The sequence below is a fragment of the Pseudochaenichthys georgianus genome, chromosome 17 (assembly GCF_902827115.2).
Source record: "Pseudochaenichthys georgianus chromosome 17, fPseGeo1.2, whole genome shotgun sequence".
NCBI classification, from domain to species: domain Eukaryota; kingdom Metazoa; phylum Chordata; class Actinopteri; order Perciformes; family Channichthyidae; genus Pseudochaenichthys; species Pseudochaenichthys georgianus.
In genome coordinates, this window is record NC_047519.1 from 7,909,767 (window position 1) to 7,929,002 (window position 19,236).

The window sequence follows — 19,236 nt, forward strand, 5'->3', positions numbered from 1 at the left end:
ATTAACACGTTTTCATAAATCCAGCTGTAAAATAGAAACTTTGATAAATATTTAATATTTTCATTAAGACTTTGTTACAATGTAAACGTTCAGAACAATAAACATTCATTTCTCACAGTATTGGGACATCACAAAACCCTGTCATACATGGATTCACCTATAATGCTCAAACTGAAGAGAACCCCAACCGGCTTATAAATTAACTTCCAAACACCCTGCTCCTAATATTCCAGTAAACAGAGGTACATGAACTCACCATGAGGCATTTGCTCCCATACGGAGAGACCCAATGGCTCCGTGTACACCATATACATGGCATGGAGAACACACAAAGAATATCTACCTTCTAGGGACAGACTGGATACGATTCCTTTAAGGCACCCTGTCTTTTAAGAGTAAAGTAACAGCATCAACTTGTAAAGGAATACTTTGAGTACTCCTTTACACTTCCCAAAGGAAACTCCCTCTCCCTTATTTTAAAGTCCTTTCTTGAGGGTCCATCAGAGCCACCAGAAGCGCACATAGATGATGAGAGTGATGACGCACACGGTCACAGCGGCCACCTTGGCGTACGTGGAGCGGGTGTTGAGGTATTTGGCGTCGCTGCGGTACTTCTTTGAAAGGCTTGTCAGGTTGCTGGCTTTAGTGTCTAGAGCTGAGCGAAGAAGAGTAGAACAGAGATTACTTTAAAGATGATATATTCTGCTCATTTTAAAGATCATTATTTGTATGAAGTGCCTCTACTGGGACATGTCTCCATGCTTTAATGTTCAAAAAGCTCTTTACTTTTCTCACACTGCCTGTGCTGCAGCACCTCTTTTCACCCTCTGTCTGAAACCAGAGCGTAGTCTGCTCTGATTGGTTAATGCATAATATATTACTATAGGTTTAATTTTCACAAAAGCAAACTTGTGCTGGTTTTTGGTTCCTTGTGTGTTGTGCTCTTGCTAGGACTGATCTTTCTTCATTCCTGTAACCTAGTTACCAGAAAGACATTCTCCTCTTTGCAGAACTTCCTCAATATTTGCCACCATGATCCTCTGGACGTCCTGTAGCTCTGTGTTGATGCTGCTGAAGTTCCTCCTGGCCCGGCCGTCTACGTACGACCTCTTTGTTTTCTGGATGTACGTGTCTGAAACAATGCATGTAGCACAAAGTCAGGATTGTGTGAAAGACTTCTTGAATGTAGCAGATCAAACAGTCTTACCAAACTCGATGAAAGAGTACGGCCTGGTTACTGTGGTCACTCTCTTCCCGTACTGGTCGTAGAACTCGGTGTGGAGCTCTTCGAGGTATGCAAACGCCATCCTTTTGGGGAAGGAAGCGTCACAGAGGAACAGGTAGCATACACCCTCCGCTATTAGGTAGCTGGAAACAAAAAAAGACCAAATCAATGGATCTTAATAATGCCTGGTAATATCAAACTAAACGTCACCAAACTAATTGTGAAATATTATCGAAGTAAAGTGGATTTTACCCCTTTAAGAATACAAATTAAAGGAATAGTTTGGATATTCTGAAGTGGGGTGATATGAGGTACTTATCCATAGTCAGTGTATTACTCAAGCAGTATACTGCTGTAAACAGGAGGCAGCAGCAAACTCATTTTTAGACCCTATAATTATGTTAATGTGCACTTTATTTAGAACATTTTCACCACTCAGTCTGTTTGTGTGTGAATTTGTTCAGTTTGGAATCCTCCAACTCCCATAATAACGCCAAACAACGAGCTGATATGAGGCAGCGATACACCAGCAACTCCTTTGTTCTGCGAGAATATGTGGGTTTTTATCAATGGAGTCTGGTGGCTTTGGCGAGAGCATAGATGGATATAATATTGACAGTTCCTTGTCGTAAAATGAGGTCTGAATGGAAAGTCAAGGGGAAAATATTCTACATATTGATATAGTGTTAACTTAAAGGTGGGGTGGGTAAGAATGGCTGAAACCAGCTCGAGTGCGCTAGAATTTGAAAGTACGCAGCCGGAAAAAAATCTGCCCCTTCCTTCAGACTTCCTTCCAGAGCCCCTCCTCCAACACACACGAATGCACACATGACCAATGAGGGCACGAGATAAGTGTGTGCACAGATGGAAGGCTGACAGGCAGGTAGGCCATCCAGTTACTTTAGCTGGGCCGGCTCAGATGATTGGTCGTGCTTTTTACGGCGCCAAGGCTTCCACATATGACTTTTATGTATTTATTGTCAAAGCATTTAATATATTCATTGCTATCGGGATGTTAAGAGCATTCCATGGAATATAACAAGTGTTTCTGAAGTGAATTACCTACCCACCTTTAAATGGTTATTGATTGATTTAGGAGTGCCTTAATTTTAGATGCTGAATTAAGTTTTGCTGCTGCTCCAAATGTATAGGGAAAAGTATGATATTCATACTTTCCCTGCTTGTGGTAACTTACTGGAAGTTCATGTCCCCGGCCTCCAGCGTACAGCGGTCCGGACTCTGAGCGTTCAGTTTACGGCACAGCTGCTTGGCTTGGCTCTGGTAGTGCTGCAGGTCTCTTCCTGACTGATAGACATGAAGAAAAATGAGGTTATAGTCAGCCTGTATGGCATTTACTCTTTTATCAAGATTCATTAAAATGACACAAACCGTCCAAAAACCACTTCCTTTTTTTAAAGATTATTTTCTGTGCTACCAGGTCCTTTAATAACAGAGATAGATTTGAAAAAGAAATGGAGGCGGAGATGTGTGAATGTTTCCCAGGTTGTTATCGACCCAAGATCCACAGCAGTGGGGAATGAATAATCCCAGTATATTCTATGTTTTTTACATTTAATCATTTATAGGCCGAATGTGTAAGATAAGGGAACATTTTTGCTGTAAAAAAAACGACTGATGTTCTCATAATTTGAAGAGTTTAGGATGTCAACATAATTTTCAAGTAGTGCATGTTTTATGTTGCAGACATACCTACGGAAATCACATGCTAACTGACTAGCCCTGGCCCACCCTGTCTTGTAACATCACTTGTTTTTAGTTATTCGTTTATTTATGTATTATTTCACTATTTTAGAACTATAATGACTCTTCATTTAGATGTTATGGAGCCAGTAGGAGAGGTGAACTGCTCCCCTCTATCTGTTATACAGGGCATTACACATTCATAATTAAAATGCATGCGTATTGGTACACAGAGCTATCATTTATGAAAAATCGTTTAAAAAAAATGTGTATCAACTTTTCCGCACGCAAAACAATACACTTTTTTAATTTGTATCTAGCTAAACGTAGTTCCTTTTATTTCGACAATTTCCAGTATAATAATTCACAGAGTGGTGGACAACAGAAATGCAACTACGTATGTTATCGTTACTGACCTTTACATACAAATATCATATTTTCTATAATAAAACTCCTGCTTTGTTAATTATTTTCATAGCAAATGTACCACTAGTAATTAAAATAAGGACTTTACTCTTGTTATTTGGAGAACTACAGTTGCGGATAAGCTAACAGTCCTTAAACAGTATGATTTGTGAATGGAGCCTGGCGTGTAGCTCTGTCCTCACACAGAGGCTAACAGGGAGCTAGCATCCCTCCTACCTGCTCATCCTCCTGAATGGACGCAGCGAGCGGGAGTCCGTCCGCCACCCGAGCGATCATTGTGAGGGTCGTCATACCGCTGGAGGTCAACTATCGGCAGGGTCAGCTGCTGCTTTTGGTCAAAGACAGCGCACTTAAAAAACTTTCTATCTTTTGCTGTCAACTTTGATGATGCAGAAGGAATGAGCTGGACGGAAGTTCCTGGTGCGCCGGTGAATTCGGCCCGGGTGGAAACTGATTAGACTTCGTAGTCAAATTTCCATCGCATAAGAGGTAGGATGCAACTAAAAACTGTAAAGAAAAAAGACTGTGGTTATGTGAAAAAATATACCAAGTTAGCTGTTGGTTGATCCGCTTTTGTATTCTCTAAAAAAATGCATTTCTCCCTTTAACAGGGTATCAGGACATGAGCCCGGAGCAGACAGCTGGCAGACGGACGGACCGCATCTGCACCGCCGATGCCTGTGTGGAGCTGCAGATGCGCTGTCTGGGTCCTCCGTCTGGAGTGAAGCCTATCCGTACTAAACCCAGAGGAACCATGGTCAAACCAGATAGGTAATTTCTCCCATTACTGTACATGCATTTCGATATTTTACGCTTGCTGATTCCTTACATGCGATATCATCTGACTATTTCCTGCTGGCCGTGGAATGGCTGCTCTTTTGTTATTATTTGTTTAAGGAGCCCTGCACGTTATCTCCTCTCTGCGATGAATGTTTGAAATATATCAGCTAAAAGGGGATGCATGTTACTCTCATCTTTCTTCTTGTTTGCTCCCCTAACAGTATTGGATGTAGCTTCTATCTTTATATACAAATGTGTGCAGAGAAGCTGCGCGATGGTCCATGCAATAAGAGGATCAATCACTCTGCAATGTACCTGGAGCTTAATGTAAAACACTACCGGGTGATTGGCACCAACACACCGTAATTTTAGCCATGATACTGCGGGGTGGGAACACTTGAACGCCGCCACAGATTAATCCTGCGCGCCGCAGAACCCCCCACCTCCCCTGACAGAGAGGGGAGCCGGCGGATTGGCACGGGGGTACCACACCGACTGAAAGGCCTTATTGTTGCGGTGCAGCTGGCACCACCTTCTGATTGGTGTTCCCAGGCGCCGCTTGCATGATTTACAGCGCGGCGACACGGTGTATTCTCCAGGAACAGATAGGGAAGCCAGCGATTTAATTCCAGGGTGGGGCGCTTCATGACTAATTGATTATGAAAACATACTGATAGCCCAGCTGGAGTCCAGGAAGACTTCCTTTCCTCTCAGAGGCTGGGAGGAGGATATGATAGTAAATACACGCAAACAGGACCTATACACATTGGCCCCGAAATGAACACATGGTGGAGAGGTGTCAGAGCAAAGGGCCAGTCTCGTTGTGGCAGGTTCATTGCCTTGCTCAAGGACACTTCAGCAGGGACCAGGAGTTGAACTGGCATCTCTCAAGCCACAAGTACACACAATGTGTTGGGACTCAAACCAGTGACCGTCCAGTTCCTAAGCGGACTGAGCAACTGACTCTAAAATAGTCAATGGCAAAATTGTTGCCGTTTGATACAGTGTAAACGTTATCTGTTATTTCGGAACACAGTTTAGGTAAAGAATGTGCAGCGTCAGCCCTTTTGGTAATTACATGGAGCAGACTGTCCTCTAACGTGTCTGACAGACGCTCCGCTCATGATTTCCCCGGGGACAGAAACTAAATCAAGAGATCGTCTGAGGTGTTTCTGCTGGGGAAAGGTCTTTGCTTACAGAATACCTTTGTGAACTCCTGATCTACACATATCTGACTGTGTGTGTGTGTGTGTGTGTGTGTGTGTGTGTGTGTGTGTGTGTGTGTCTGTGTGTGTGTGTGTGTGTGTGTGTGTGTGTGTGTGTGTGTGTGTGTGTGTGTGTGTGTGTGTGTGTGTGTGTGTGTGTGTGTGTGTGTGTGTGTGTGTGTGTGTGTGTGTGTGTGTGTGTGTGTGTGTGTGTGTGTGTGTCAGGTGTGCCTGTGGTGCTCAGGGCTGAGGAGCAGAGCAGCTGAGGGTGGGAGATGGGCTGCACCTCTGCCAAGCAGGTGTCTGCCGTGCCCAGCGGGGAGGAGCGCCAGAGCAAAGCCCACAGCAACGGGGACCTCCACTCCGGTCAGTCTGTCCACTCACTATCATCACATGTCCTTTGCACTTTAAGTGTTCAAATCCCTTAAGAGCCTTGCTTTCATTTGGGGTTGAAGTAATATACAGTATATGAGGTATGTGCCACTAGGGCTGTGCGATTGGAACCAAATATCAATTCACATGTTCTGCTACTTCTACTCTGCTGCATTTAAGATGGAAATATTGTACATATTGTACATTTTACACAATTATTATTCAACACTCATTGTTACTGGCTACTTTTTATAAATTCAAACACATGGTCTGCCTGTATAATATGATGCCGTACTATAGTACTTCAGAACTATACTACTTATCCACACAGTGTTCAAAATTGGTTAAACATGACAGAGATTGTGTAATACATGAACTACATAATGATTACTTTTACTTTTGTAAAAAAAGACGAGGTTTTTGACACAAGAGCTAGCGGATTTGGAAAATAATCTAATCTCTATTTTCTTTTGAATCAAATACCTTGAAATTGTGATGATAATGCTTTCATAAAATATTCACACAATGCCATTTTCAGAAAGTGGGTTTAGGCAAATAATAAATCTGTCTGGTTCGTTCTTAAAATAAATCCCTTCACAGTAATGCAGATTTTAATCAAATCAAATCAAGTTTTATTTATATAGCACATTTATAAACGATTTTTGGTGGAGCCAAAGTGCTGTACATAAAATAAAAATAGCCTACAGTAGAGACACTTTACAGCAAATACAACAGCACAGATTGTTCAGAATATCAGTATGAGAAAAACGACACCCTCTGTCCTTAGACCCTCACATCGTACAAGGAAAAACTTCCAGAGGAAACCCACAGTTTAAGGGGAAAAAATGGGAGAAACCTCGGGGAGAGCAACAGAGGAGGGATCCCTCTCCCAGGACGGACAGACGTGCAATAGATGCCGTGTGTAAATCCAAGAGATAATACATTTTACAGCATATAGACCGAATGTTAGGAAATGCATGTGTCTGTAATGAGAAGATGAATCCACGAGGATGTCAGCTACAGTCCTGAGGAAGCCATCAGGGAAGCAGCATGACGAGACCCAAGGCAGGACCGCAGAGACAGGTTCAGCCACGACCCGAAGTCCACGACTTAATCCAGAACTCGGGATAGAGGATCCAGGACACAGGACTACAGCAAGAGGATCAGCCTCGACTCCGGATCCCGGCGTAGATATAGATACAAAACAAGAAAAAAGATTTGGCTGGGTTAATCGGAACAAGATAAAACACAGACACAGACAGAGAGGGAGAAGGTCATTGGATAAGAGTTATTCTTGATAACCCTCTAGAAAGATCTCATGAACTTCCCCACTCAATCTATCAAGACCCGAGCAGTTCTATTAGATATAGGATAAGAAACAGAGATAGGGAGCACAACAACCTATCTCTTCGTCAGATGCACCCCCCCGCTTATCTAAGCGACTCTGTACCCCGTTACCCTCTGTACCCCGTTACCCTCTGTACCCCGTTACCCTCTACAAGGCTATAGACCAGCAGAGGGAAAATGGGGGGTGGTTAAGGGTAAGGATTTTTAAGAATAAACCGCAAGGGTCTAAAGGGAAAAAAAGATGAAATATAAGGTACTATATTTTAAGTAATCCTATCTACTATTCCGATATTCGAATAATGTATAAACTATTTAAAAAATACTTTACTAAATCCTATGTTATGTTATAAATATTAAAAATAAATAAGTAAATGAATAAATAACTAAATAAATGAATAAATAGATAGATAATTATACAAAAGCCAGAGAGAAAAAGTGAGTTTTAAGTATTGATTTAAAAACCCCCAGGGTCTGGGCCGACCTCACATGGAGGGGCAAAGTATTCTAGAGCCTAGGGCCAGCCGCTGCAAAAGCTCGATGCCCTCGGGTTTTAAGCCTGGTCTTAGGCACTATCAACAGCAGCTGATCAGCCGACCTTAAGGCTCTGCCTGGGGTGTAGCGATGGAGGAGTTCGGCTATATAGGCCGGATCCAGCCTATTTAGGGCTTTAAAAACAAATAAAAGGAGTTTAAAATCTATTCTGAACCGAACTGGAAGCCAGTGCAATGAAGCCAGAATTGGGGTGATATGGTCGCGCTTTTTATGGCCAGTCAGAAGACGTGCAGCTACATTCTGCACTAGCTGGAGGCGTCTAATTAAGGCCTGGTCCATACCCACATACAGAGCATTGCAGTAATCCAGTCTCGAGGTAACAAAGGAGTTAATAACACTTTCTAGGTCTTTAAAAGATAAAAACGACTTGATCTTAGCCAATAGTCGTATTTTGAAAAAGCAGGTCTTGACTACAGTGCTAACCTGCTTATCAAATTTAAAGGCGCTGTTGAAGGTCACTCCAAGGTTCATAACAGAGGGGAGGATAGTTGTATTGAGGGAGCCCAGAATATCAACCGGGGAGACTATTGGTTGGGGTCCAAAAAAGATGACCTCGGTCTTGCTCTCATTGAGGGTGAGGAAGTTTTGGCTCAGCCAGAATTTAATCTCTATTAAGCAGTCCTTCAACTGCTGTAGTGAGTTGGCATGTTGATTGAGAGGCAGATAAATCTGTACATCATCAGCGTAACAATGGAAGGGGATATTATGTTTTGTGAGAATTAAACCTAGGGGCAGTATGTACAATAGAAAAAGGATGGGGCCCCAGAATCGAGCCTTGGGGAACCCCACAGGTAAGAGGGGCTTTGGCAGAGAAGAAAACACCTAACTGCACTGAGAAGCTACGGTCCGTCAAATAAGACCTGAACCATGCAAGGGCAGAGCCTGTAATGCCTGCGGACTGTTCAAGCCGTGACAACAGGATACTATGGTCCACAGTGTCAAAGGCAGCAGTTAAATCTAACAGCACCAAGACAACTGGGCTACCTGAATCGGCGGCTAAGAGCAGATCATTAAAAACTCTTAAAAGGGCTGTTTCAGTGCTATGCATAGGTTTAAAGCCAGACTGACATTGTTCATGGATACCATGCGTGGTTAAAAATGACTGCAGCTGGGCGTAGACTACTCGCTCCAGGGCTTTAGATAAAAAGGGTAGCTGGGAGATGGGCCTGAAATTTGCGAGAATGGAGGGATCGATATTTTTCTTTTTAAGCAGTGGCTTAACCACGGCATGTTTGAAGGCAGCTGGGACACATCCTGAGCTAAGAGAGGTGTTTACAAGCAATACAACACTTGCTCCAACTGATTCAAAAACATCTCTAAAAAGGCGAGAGGGAATGCTGTCTGAGGTGCAGTTTGTCGGCCGCAGGTGCTTGACTACATCCGAGAGAGAAGAGAGGGATACAGGCTCAAAGTGGTCGAGGACAGCAGGGCACAGAAAGGGAGCAGGATCTGGGGTAGCACTAGTATAGGCTCGCCTAAGAACAGATACTTTTTCAATAAAACATTTAAGAAATGTATCGCAGAGAGTAGTTGATGGCACAATTGGAGAAGCATCACAAGGATTAATGATCGAATTAAGGACATTAAAAAGAACCTGAGGTTTATGGCTGTTTTGGAGATTAACAGAGAAATATACTCTGTTTTGGCTGCTTTGACTGCCGTCTGGTAATCGGAAAGGCAAGCACGAAGAATTTCTAAGGAGACATGAAGTTTACCCTTTTTCCATTTTTTAAAGCAACAAAAAAATAACACTAAGCAAAACTACAATATCCACATAATGAGATGATGGCTAATCCATATTACAATCAATACATGTAATATCAATATATCGCCACCATTCATCTGTCATTCTGCAGACATGTATGTTCCTGTGTGACACAGCCTGTGGTGGATTATTTTTATTTTTTTTAAGATTAGACCACATTTATATCAATATAGGTATTTGAAATGTAATATACATAATTCTGGAGTCTTGTTAGATGTATCCATGGTGATCCTGATGCTCTCAGTTAAGGATGTGTAACAGGACTGGGCAGATAAAGAGGAAAGTGGTAGTGCAGCAATCACGACAGAGGCAGTGTTCAAATCCAAAAAAGGCTTTATTGCTGTCAAACTCCAAAAATACCTTCCATTAAACAAAGGCTCCCTCCATGTGCCACACACAACTGAGCAACTCTGTGTGCTCTGTCTCCCTTGAGGGAGTGATTAGCAGCAGGTGTGAGGTCTCCACACCTGCTCCCAATACTGCTAATTGGAAGAGGGTGGAGCCACCTGTTGGGAATGCAGGTGCCTCCCACTACCCTGCCTCTCAGCCCCTTACAGATGAAAGCATGAACTATTGCTTTATTAAAGGCAGAAGCGCATGAGAGCTGAAAGGTGCTGACATCATTATGGAAATGCTTTATGTTCTTATAAAACACAATCTTTCAGTACAGAACACAGTGTGAATGCAAACTTGATTTGAACATTTTAATAGTTAGCAGTGTTTCATATATTTCTTACTTCAAACGTCTCGATAGATCATTAAGAGACACGCTTCATTAACATGAGCAATACATTGATTTGAAGGACATCCAAAGTTCAGACCTAAGTGACTTAAGATAAAGGGAAACCATTCCCAGCGGTCAGATCCTAATAAAACCCTTAACATGTGCTTTATTTTTGGCATATTCACACAATCTGTCAAATAGTTGAAACCTATAATTGTCATAGTTGTTGTTAAAGCTGCTACGGAGGAATACTAGATGAAGCTTCGATGATAACTGGCACAGCGTTAATGTGATGTGTTATAATAACTGAGTCCATCAGGCCCTCATTATCACGCGCCGTTTCAATTTCCTCCTTTCAAATGCGGAGAAGTGGAAAGAAAGAGAAGCAGAGAAAAGAGGGGCTCAAGTGTTCTCCGCTCACCAGCCATTGTTCAGAGAGGATGTAGTCTGCAGCGTGAGAACTCCAGCACATCTTTACGTTGCCAAGAAGTGAGCACTCTTAACCCGGAGGCGTGTTTTAATAAGAGGAGCCGTCCTCTCTAACTCTCTGTCTCCCACTCTGTCACAGATGAGTACAAGATGAAAGGAGTGCAGAAAGTCAAGTACATCAGCGGAGACGAAGGAGGAGTCGACGGCCAGGACAGCACAGTGCGTGTTTTATAGAGCATACACGAGAACATGAATACACTTGATATGTAAATAACAAATTAGAAGACATTGAGAGGGAATCAAAGGGTAAAGAAAACGATGGGATATAAATACATCATTCATTATACGTACATTCATTGCCTAATAATGTAACTGGAAGATTATAATTACAACCTCACCCATTTGACCTATCCTCTGTCAAATGATGTACTTTATTTCTAATTATAATAAAAACAAAATCAATTTCTAATATTGAATTTCCAAGATAATTCCTTTTTATAAGGGTATTTTTTCCCGTACATCAATAACGCTTGTTTTGCAAACTGCTAGGCGTTATTTGATACTAAATCTTTAAAAACATTAATTTGACATGTCAGTTTATCAGTATGTATCATGCGTCCCTAAAACGTCACTCTTTTAATTGTAAATAGTTAAAGGGTTCCTTAGCTGGCCGGGTCTGTTTTCACCACTTGTGCCCCTTTCACACCAACGCGGTTTCAGGGCCGGTTCGGAGCTGGAGCTTGAAAAGCACCGTTTTTTCCTGTTCACACCGCAGCGGAGCCGCCTCTAAGCTCCGGAATCCGGTTAGTTTCAAGCACCAAAAAGTTGTCGGTCTAGAAAGCAAGCACCGCATAGGTCATGCTTACGTCAGAGGCGGGGGCGGGATCAACCTCTAACAACAACAAGAAGCCCACGTTTTATCCAGTTTGTACACAAAGATGGAAAACCTCAAACTTAACAAGCAGCAGTGTCCACTGAAGAGACCAGCTACCCACTGGGAATCTAGTCTTCCGAAGAGGTACAGAGGAAGCTGGAGGGGAGCACGCGGTCCAAAGCACTTTTGAATGTAGCATGTAACGACTGTAAAGTTGGCAGTAAAGTCGTCCCTTTTCTTCCATTTCGTTTCGACAGAGCGAAACCAAAACGAGTAGCGCTTCAATACAATCGGCTATTGTTGTTGTTGTTGATGTGAGCTGTGAGGGGTTTCCGCGCGGTTTGGCTTTATGAAGCAGGCACGCAAACGGTGACGCAATGACGCAGCACCACTCGGGCTCTGAGTGGTGTGAACAGAGCAGGAGCTAAACCGAAGAACCGGTTCTGAACCAGAAAAGCTCTAGCACGGAGCTAGAACGGGAAAAGCCTTGGTGTGAAAGGGGCATTAGAGATCTCCCAGCCCTTAGCCTATCACGTTCAATGCGTTGGAGTGATAGCCAATGAAAGTGCAAGTGCTACATAGTGATGTCACCATGTGAAGTTAACAAAGGAGTCCAATGGAAGGGGGGGGGGGGGGGGGCATTTACATGCACAAAAACCTATAACACACTGCAGGAAAGGGAAAACTCAAAAAAGCAGAATAGTACTTTACTTTGTTTCTAAATATCATGATCACATTACAATATACGGCAACTTTGAGCTGATTGTGTGTTTTTATCTCGTGATGTGATTTCTATGCTGCTGAATGATGGGACATGAGACAGCTGTAGGAGCAGGTGTGTGAGTGTGTGTGCTTTGATGTCCTGCAGGAGAAAAGTGCTCTCCTGGGGAAAGGTCAGCACATGGAGGAGTCAGGGTCCAATGGGAACGGAAAGATTCTGTGAGTGTCCCTGACGGGTGATTCAATATCATTAACATGCGTTCATAGCTTGTGTTTGTGGAGTTCTATTTAGTCATAGCGCTGCCATAAAGAATAAATACACACATAAATAAGTTCATAAAAACATTAAATATCAAGAGAAAAAATCATCAATAATTGTGAAAATGTAATATAAAACATTTAAAGGAAACATTTAATCATTTGAATTATAAACCATTTCCCCGTTTTATATTTCTATGTATATGGTGCAGCAAAGATAAATGACAAAATGAAACACAAAATTAGATTTTTAAATGCTAAATGAAAATGTTTATTATTAATTAGTTTATATTTCTACATGTGTTGTTTTACATTTATTTTCCATTATATGTCCACATTGTTTTATTTAGCCCTTTTTTTTTGTCTTCTTTCACGTTTTCTATTTCTCCCTATGCCTCCACATATATATACATGTTATTATTTTACAGATTTTATTTTGTTTTTTGACACTCCATTCTGTCCTTTAAAGTCATGGCCATGCCCGGAGTTATTCTGCCGATCTTTAACATTGTTCCATTTCCTCTGCAGGAGCATCCACTCCTCAGAGAGTCAGCAAGAGTTCTTTAAGATGCTGGACGAAAAAATTGCAAAGGTAAGAAACGACGACAACGACAACAACAACAACCCATCATCGAAGCATCACACTGTATCGTTATTGGGTGTTTGCCAAAATCTCTTGTCTAAATGACACTGAGGTTCATCCTATCACTGCAGCCAATCTGTGAGGACACAGCAGATGACATAATGATGTGTCAAAAAGAAACTCAATGTGTGTATGGTTGAAAACATTTTAACAACTGATTGTGGCATTAATAGCAGTGTATCTAAATCCAGATGCAGTGTGTTTCTCTATAGAGTATTGAAACACATAGATGAGCCACACTGGGTGACATGTTCCTTTATTGCCCTCAGCACAGGGACTGTCCTGCTGCTGAACATACTCACACACACCAGATGTGCTTTTATCCGCTGTTTAATATAGTCTCTAATGCACTGTTCACTCACTTAACTGAGTTATTACCACAGCGTGTGGTGAGTAAGGAGATGAATTGGCAAATGGATACATTTGTTTTTAAAATAGTTTTTGTAAGAGCTGACATTAAAGGTGGGGTAGGTAAGTTTGAGAAACCGGCTTGAGATACACTTGTTGTTATATTCCATGGAATGCTCTTGACATGAATAGCAATGAATATCTGAAGTGCTTTGACAAAATAATCCATAAAAAAATTCGGTGGAAGCCGTAGTACTGTAAAAAGCACGACCAATCATCTGAGCCGGCCCGGCTAAAGTAACTGGATGGCCTACCTGCCCGTCAGCCTTCCATCTGTGCACAAACTTATCTCGTGCCCTCATTGGTCATGTGGCGTTCGTGTGTTGGAGGAGGGGCTCTGTGAGGAAGTGGCAGATTTGTTCCGGCTGTGTATTTTCAAATTCTAGCGCACTCGAGCTGCTTTCTCCAAAATGACCTACCCCACCTTTAAGTGATGTGAAGCAGATATTTTTCCGAAACAAGGACCGTTTTGTTTTTAGCTTTCCCACACAGCCAATCCAAGCAGACAGGAAGTGCACCAGGGCTAGAAGCAAGTTTTTGTAGTGGTCATCTGGTGGAGTCATGTAATGCCTTTTGGCCAATAAATACTTTTCCCCATTGTAAAAATAAATCAGCTCATAATTATTTGGAGGAATAGTTGAAAAGTCCTTATGCAAAGCATTATATTCTAAAGGTTGTATATTGCAGTAATAGCCTGGCTAAGCTGAGGCTGGCTGAGACGTGTGGGCTAGGAGGCGGGGTTAGTGTGCATGGATGCGGACGACTCCTGGAAGATGTGGGTATTATTGTTCTCAAGTCAGGCCATTTTGGTCTGATGTGCTGTTGAACAACTTTCATAGGAATAAACGTGGACCTGCCTCCTGCACGGCATCTTCTTCTCTTTCTACAGGCAGGCCAGGCTCAGGGCGCTGATCTTTGAATCAGGGGGGCACTGGTTCAATCCCCGCTCATGCCGCTGTGTCCTTAGGCAAGACACTTGACCCTAAATTGCTCCTGTGGGGATGCCTAAAGTATTGAGTTGTATTGTATATAAGTCGCTTTGGGCAAAAGCGTCTAACAATTGACATGTAATAATACAATACAATAATAATACACCCATGAGCCAATCACGTTGCCCCTTTTAATTGTGATTATTATAAGGCCAAAGCCTGGGCACTCCTTCGTCTGAACAAAGATGGCACACTTGATTACTCCTTACTGACACATGGCGTGCTTTCCAAAACCAATCCTTAAATGTTTACCTTTCACAATAAAAGCCGTTGATATTTATATTAGCAGGCAAGTATTTTTAGATGTTTGGGTTGTTCATTTCTCAGGCCTTGGTTGTGTAAAGGCTTTAAGGAAACTGAGATACATACCATCATGTAATACTTTGTGTACTCATATCTGTGTTTTGTCTCCAGGGCCAGGACTACTGCTCGGAAGAGGAAGAAGACATGACATAGCCCTGTGCTCGTGTGTCCATCGCGCCACTGTGGAGGAGCTGTCATCGCAGTGCTACGGGTGGACCGTACCATGTGCTAACTCAGGGGCGATGTCCCTTGTATGTCCACGCCTGAGAAGAATGGATTACAGACTTGAATCAAGCACCTTTTTGCCCTCCTGCTCACATATCAACTCAGAGAGAAAGGACCAGCCAAATCAAAGTATTTTTAACCTCCTCGAAAAGAAGAACATGACATTCTACTTCCTTAATGAAGTCATTACAGGATGACAGAGATCTTGGGATTTTAAGACACACTTGCTTTTCTTCCCAACTTTGGAAAAGTCCTGTATGGTCAATATAAACGGCCGTCACCGAGACATTTGAAACACTACGACTGTTGGACTGTCTGGTGGACACTTACCGTGAACACGTATATCTCCATCTGCATCACTTTCAATATTCCATTCTTGAATGCGTCCCTGAAAAGTCAACCGTTTGGAAACTTCCTGCATTCCAAGACACAGTGTGAACCTCTTTTCTACAGTACGTCGGCCAGTACATCGTGTGTGTCTACGGAAGATGATTAGTGCCAGGCGAGAATGAGGAGGAATCTTTTTTTATTTTGCATTTCAAGGCAACATGTCAATAATAAAGTCAAAGTCCAGTATATGCGTTAACGCGAGTGGTCAGATATTTTCTCAGTTGGACGATTATTCTCAACGTTTGCTACTTTATTCTTGAAAACGCAAAAACAAAAACATTTTCTCTCATTTAATCCTTATTTCTGGACGCAATCATTTCCGTAGCGTCTGTCCATGTCTGTTTTCTGCTATGATGTAGAGAATCTATGTTAATAAGGCTCAGGGTTGAAGTGTTGTAGTCTTTGTCTCAAGTGGTCAAGTCCTTCCTCTCATCAAGACACTGTTTGAGCAGACACTCGTGCACTCACACAGCGGGGTCCTCCATGTCCCCTGCTTCAGTATCCGTCCCGTGTTATACCTACAGGGTGGACACTGCCTCATCACATACAATCTGATTTATGTATTTTCGCTCACCAGTAATATGTCGTCGTGTTTCTATGTTGAACTTTTGTTTTTTTAGAAAATAAAAAGTGTTTTCAGTAAGTTATCCATACTGTCTCGCTCCTGCCGGATGGATCATTTTGTCGACGATATACTCACTGGAGCTCAGCCGGTTTTAGTATGATTCAAATTAGCTTAATTGTTGCGGTAAACAATGGTTTGAATATCCTTGGTTCCATTGAAGAATCAGTCAACTAACCTCTCAAACATGGCATGTCTCGTGTCTCCCCTAGTAGGATGTAACTGAAGGTGTCCATGTTCCTCTGCTGACATGTTATCAGTACACCTTCTTTTAAGAGCAGCTTCCAGTGTCTCTGTCCAATTCTGCTCTTCTTTATTCGTACAAAGCACCAACGTGTCTTCTCACTCCAGGCTCTGGCCCACCGTGGCATAGATACTGGTGGTGGAAACTCAGCGTGTGGTAAGGTGGAAAGTCCTTTGTGTTTTATCAATAATTAACATTCACTTGCCACTGTGTTATATTGTGCAGTAGTTTCTTTATCCCGTTAATTGGGGATTCGTTAAAGTAGCCTACTGAGTTTATATTTAATACATCATGTCTGTGCCACACGACTTCCCCTTATAATACAAAGGTACAACTGTAGCTTAAAAGAAGAAGTCACACAAAGCAACAAATAACCCACGCTAACCCTAGGAGATTTCTAGCAATGCTAATGTCATCTGCAAATTAATTTAAAGTTAGCACAACAGGGAAAAAAGAGCAAAGAATTTAAATATTTCAGCAGACATCACCATTAGCATAGCTAGCTAACGCGAGCCAACTCATAAGGTTAGCTCAAGTTTGTGCTACTTAACGTTACAGTTGCATGACTTGGAACAGAATGTATTGTTGACCTTGTTATTGGTAGAGGTCGTGTGGCTTATATAGTGGTGCAGGTGTGAGTAATCGTTCTTTGTGTCTTCAAAATGAGACTAACGTCATCACACTAGCCGCTTTTAGCTAAGTGGAGGAGACGTGAAGTCATGTGACCACGACCGTTTGTTTATAGCCTTACGTTGTCTTATTTACTGAATATGTGAACATTATCCTGCTGAACAAAACATGCGAGTATCGTAACCATCCTTTTGCCATGGAGTTAATTTTCTGCTATAATCCAAAATCAATTGTGAAAATCCCACAGACAAACAAAAAAGACATCTTCCCTGCTCCCCTCGAGTACTGATGAATGTATGCATCGTATCCGGATCATCATCTCTGTGAGACAGTTTCTGACATCACTTCCTTCTCTAAGCTTTGGACATAAAAGGGTCCAATGGATGAGTTGGGCCTCCTGGAGCTCTGCAGCTGGCCCCGTCTCACTGCTGCTTCCGCCTCTTCCGGTGCTGCCGGCGACCCAAATCCTGGAAGGGACCAGTAGGAGGGTCCGGTGTCACCAAGCCATCAGTCATCCTCTGGTACACCAGGGTGGAGTCAGAGGCTACGGCACACAGCAGCATGGGAAAGCCTCGGTCCAGCACGTGGCGTATGCTGCACGGCAGAGAGGGGGAAGCTGTTAGCCTTGTGATGGTGAAAGTCTTCAACCGAAGAACAGAGAGGGCGGGGGGGCCAGTACATTAAGAGATTCCCCGGTGTCTCATTACCTTTGGTGGCTCAGAGGTCGGTGCGTAGGCAGTGGAAAGACTGTCTGGATGGGTGCTCCTTCCTTCTCCCTCCCTTCCAGCAGAACCACCTGCAGCTCAGGACTCTTGACACAGGACACCTCTTTCCACTGACGCACTGCAAGGAGCCAGAAGCACAGCATAAACGTGAGACAGTGAGAGCTAACTGTAGTGGGTCCTACACGTCTTATTGTGATGGAGGACTTTGTGGAGGAGACAGTTGTTTTCTCTCACTGCTGAATCTCTGGCTGGATAGACATAAATGAAAGGATTAAGATAACATGTTACCTATGCGTATTGATACATCAGAATTGAGTGCACTTTTTACAGAGATGATAAAAGGTCTCCCAACATTTCATCAGGTCAGTAATGGGCTTTAGTCAACCATTTATCCTTGACAGTCTTTCTTTTAAAATTCCTTAATTGTGTTGATTTTGCTGAGAGAATTTAAGGGAGTAAATATAACATGACACTTACGGTTTGACTAGGACAATATTGAACCGGCTACCACAACAAGTGTACTGTATGTCGTCAGAACTGTTTTGGGGAATTTAGGTCGTTTTAAATAGTTATTTGTAGGGCTTGGCAAAATGGAGATATTTTGGACCCAACACCACCATATACATATTGACAATATAGTGAATTAATTAGCTATTTGTGCTGTGCCAATAACCAACCAAGGTAACCCCGCCCACCTTATCATCTCCTCCTATAGCACCATTGTGTTTTTTCAACCCAATCATCTCTCAGAGGGGCGTGGCCAGCAGCAGCTCATTAGCATTTAAAGTTACAGAATCAGCACTTTTGAAACAGGGCTGAAACAGAGGGGTTTAAGGCATGCTACAATGATCAGTTTGGTATGTAGAGCCAAACACTTCAGAGACTTGTTTTACATATCTGTGACCTTTAATAGTATAATAGGGGCCTTTAAAACGTTTTTTTTTTTTTTAAAAAGGGGCTATTTATGTTTATCCTTATATGTATTGAACCAACAATTAACTATAATGGTGAGGAAACAATTTAAAGTGAACACAACGGATTCCTTTTTATATAATTTAAAAAATAATTATAGATAAAAATGACCATCACTATGTTGACCCCATGTTTATGACACACAAAAACAGACACAAAGTAATGGCTCCTGCTAAATGTTCTCAAACTCACCCTCAGACAGATCCATGTACACGAGGAAAGCTGCGTGTACCTGTGCACTGTCCTCCACCTCCAGACTTTTCATTTCCTGATACTAAAACAGCAAGAAGGAGAAACACTGGTTATTGCATGATTTAGCGTCGGACCTGTGAACGCAGCACGGAGGATACTCACTGCTGGGTGCACGAGGATCCAGTTAGGAGCTTCCTCTGCTCTGTGTGACGCCTCCGACATTTTAATAACTTATCTACAGTCTAATGTCTCATACAGCACTGTTGAATGTCCCGACATAGCGCTGCTGTCGCGGCGGCATGTGTCAGATGTGTTTTCTGGTGTGCTACACTGAAAGTCGTCCGGGCGGAAAATGGTACTCATGCTTGTTTTTAGCGTCAGGCCGTGGAATAGCAGCTGCCTTACAGCCCAAACTAAGGGACTTAAGAAGAAAACACCCACCATTCTCTAACATTCATGCTCATATGATTATATCTTTTTTTTATGTTGTACATTTGGACACATTTTATTTTAAT

General features: G+C 42.4%; 3 protein-coding genes across 3 annotated transcripts; 1 reads left to right on the plus strand and 2 right to left on the minus strand.

Annotated features, from left to right (window-relative positions):
• Positions 1-36: 36 nt before the first annotated feature.
• Positions 37-3,767, minus strand: sec22ba (SEC22 homolog B, vesicle trafficking protein a). Its single transcript, XM_034105451.2, has 5 exons — positions 3,569-3,767; positions 2,421-2,530; positions 1,208-1,368; positions 986-1,132; positions 37-655 (listed from the first exon to the last, which is right to left on the minus strand). The coding sequence occupies exons 1-5, from the start codon at positions 3,641-3,643 to the stop codon at positions 501-503; spliced, it is 648 nt and encodes a 215-aa protein (XP_033961342.1). The 5' UTR covers positions 3,644-3,767; the 3' UTR covers positions 37-500.
• On the plus strand, positions 3,756-15,980 carry LOC117463035 (uncharacterized protein C1orf21 homolog). The gene is made up of 7 exons (XM_034105454.1): positions 3,756-3,841; positions 3,964-4,123; positions 5,563-5,703; positions 10,666-10,745; positions 12,269-12,339; positions 12,907-12,970; positions 14,833-15,980. Exons 3-7 carry the CDS (start codon positions 5,613-5,615, stop codon positions 14,872-14,874), a joined length of 348 nt encoding a protein of 115 aa, XP_033961345.1. The 5' UTR covers positions 3,756-3,841; positions 3,964-4,123; positions 5,563-5,612; the 3' UTR covers positions 14,875-15,980.
• Positions 15,456-19,034, minus strand: tsen15 (TSEN15 tRNA splicing endonuclease subunit). The gene is made up of 4 exons (XM_034105453.1): positions 18,884-19,034; positions 18,722-18,803; positions 17,540-17,675; positions 15,456-17,426 (listed from the first exon to the last, which is right to left on the minus strand). The coding sequence occupies exons 1-4, from the start codon at positions 18,941-18,943 to the stop codon at positions 17,255-17,257; spliced, it is 450 nt and encodes a 149-aa protein (XP_033961344.1). The 5' UTR covers positions 18,944-19,034; the 3' UTR covers positions 15,456-17,254.
• Between the last annotated feature and the right edge of the window lie 202 nt (positions 19,035-19,236).

Bases quoted from the DNA above. Each gene is read 5' to 3' on its own strand.
- sec22ba (XM_034105451.2), bottom strand. From the start codon at position 3,643: ATGACGACCCTCACAATGATCGCTCGGGTGGCGGACGGACTCCCGCTC. The intron at 2,531-3,568 runs GTAGGAGGGATG...CATGTCTATCAG, and splicing joins CCATTCAGGAGGATGAGCAG to TCAGGAAGAGACCTGCAGCA. The intron at 1,133-1,207 runs GTAAGACTGTTT...GCATTGTTTCAG, and splicing joins GTACTCTTTCATCGAGTTTG to ACACGTACATCCAGAAAACA.
- LOC117463035 (XM_034105454.1), top strand. From the start codon at position 5,613: ATGGGCTGCACCTCTGCCAAGCAGGTGTCTGCCGTGCCCAGCGGGGAG. The intron at 5,704-10,665 runs GTCAGTCTGTCC...ACTCTGTCACAG, and splicing joins CAACGGGGACCTCCACTCCG to ATGAGTACAAGATGAAAGGA. The intron at 12,340-12,906 runs GTGAGTGTCCCT...TTTCCTCTGCAG, and splicing joins AATGGGAACGGAAAGATTCT to GAGCATCCACTCCTCAGAGA.
- tsen15 (XM_034105453.1), bottom strand. From the start codon at position 18,943: ATGTCGGAGGCGTCACACAGAGCAGAGGAAGCTCCTAACTGGATCCTC. The intron at 18,804-18,883 runs GTGAGTATCCTC...TTGCTGTTTTAG, and splicing joins GGATCCTCGTGCACCCAGCA to TATCAGGAAATGAAAAGTCT. The intron at 17,427-17,539 runs GTAATGAGACAC...TCTGCCGTGCAG, and splicing joins CGACCTCTGAGCCACCAAAG to CATACGCCACGTGCTGGACC.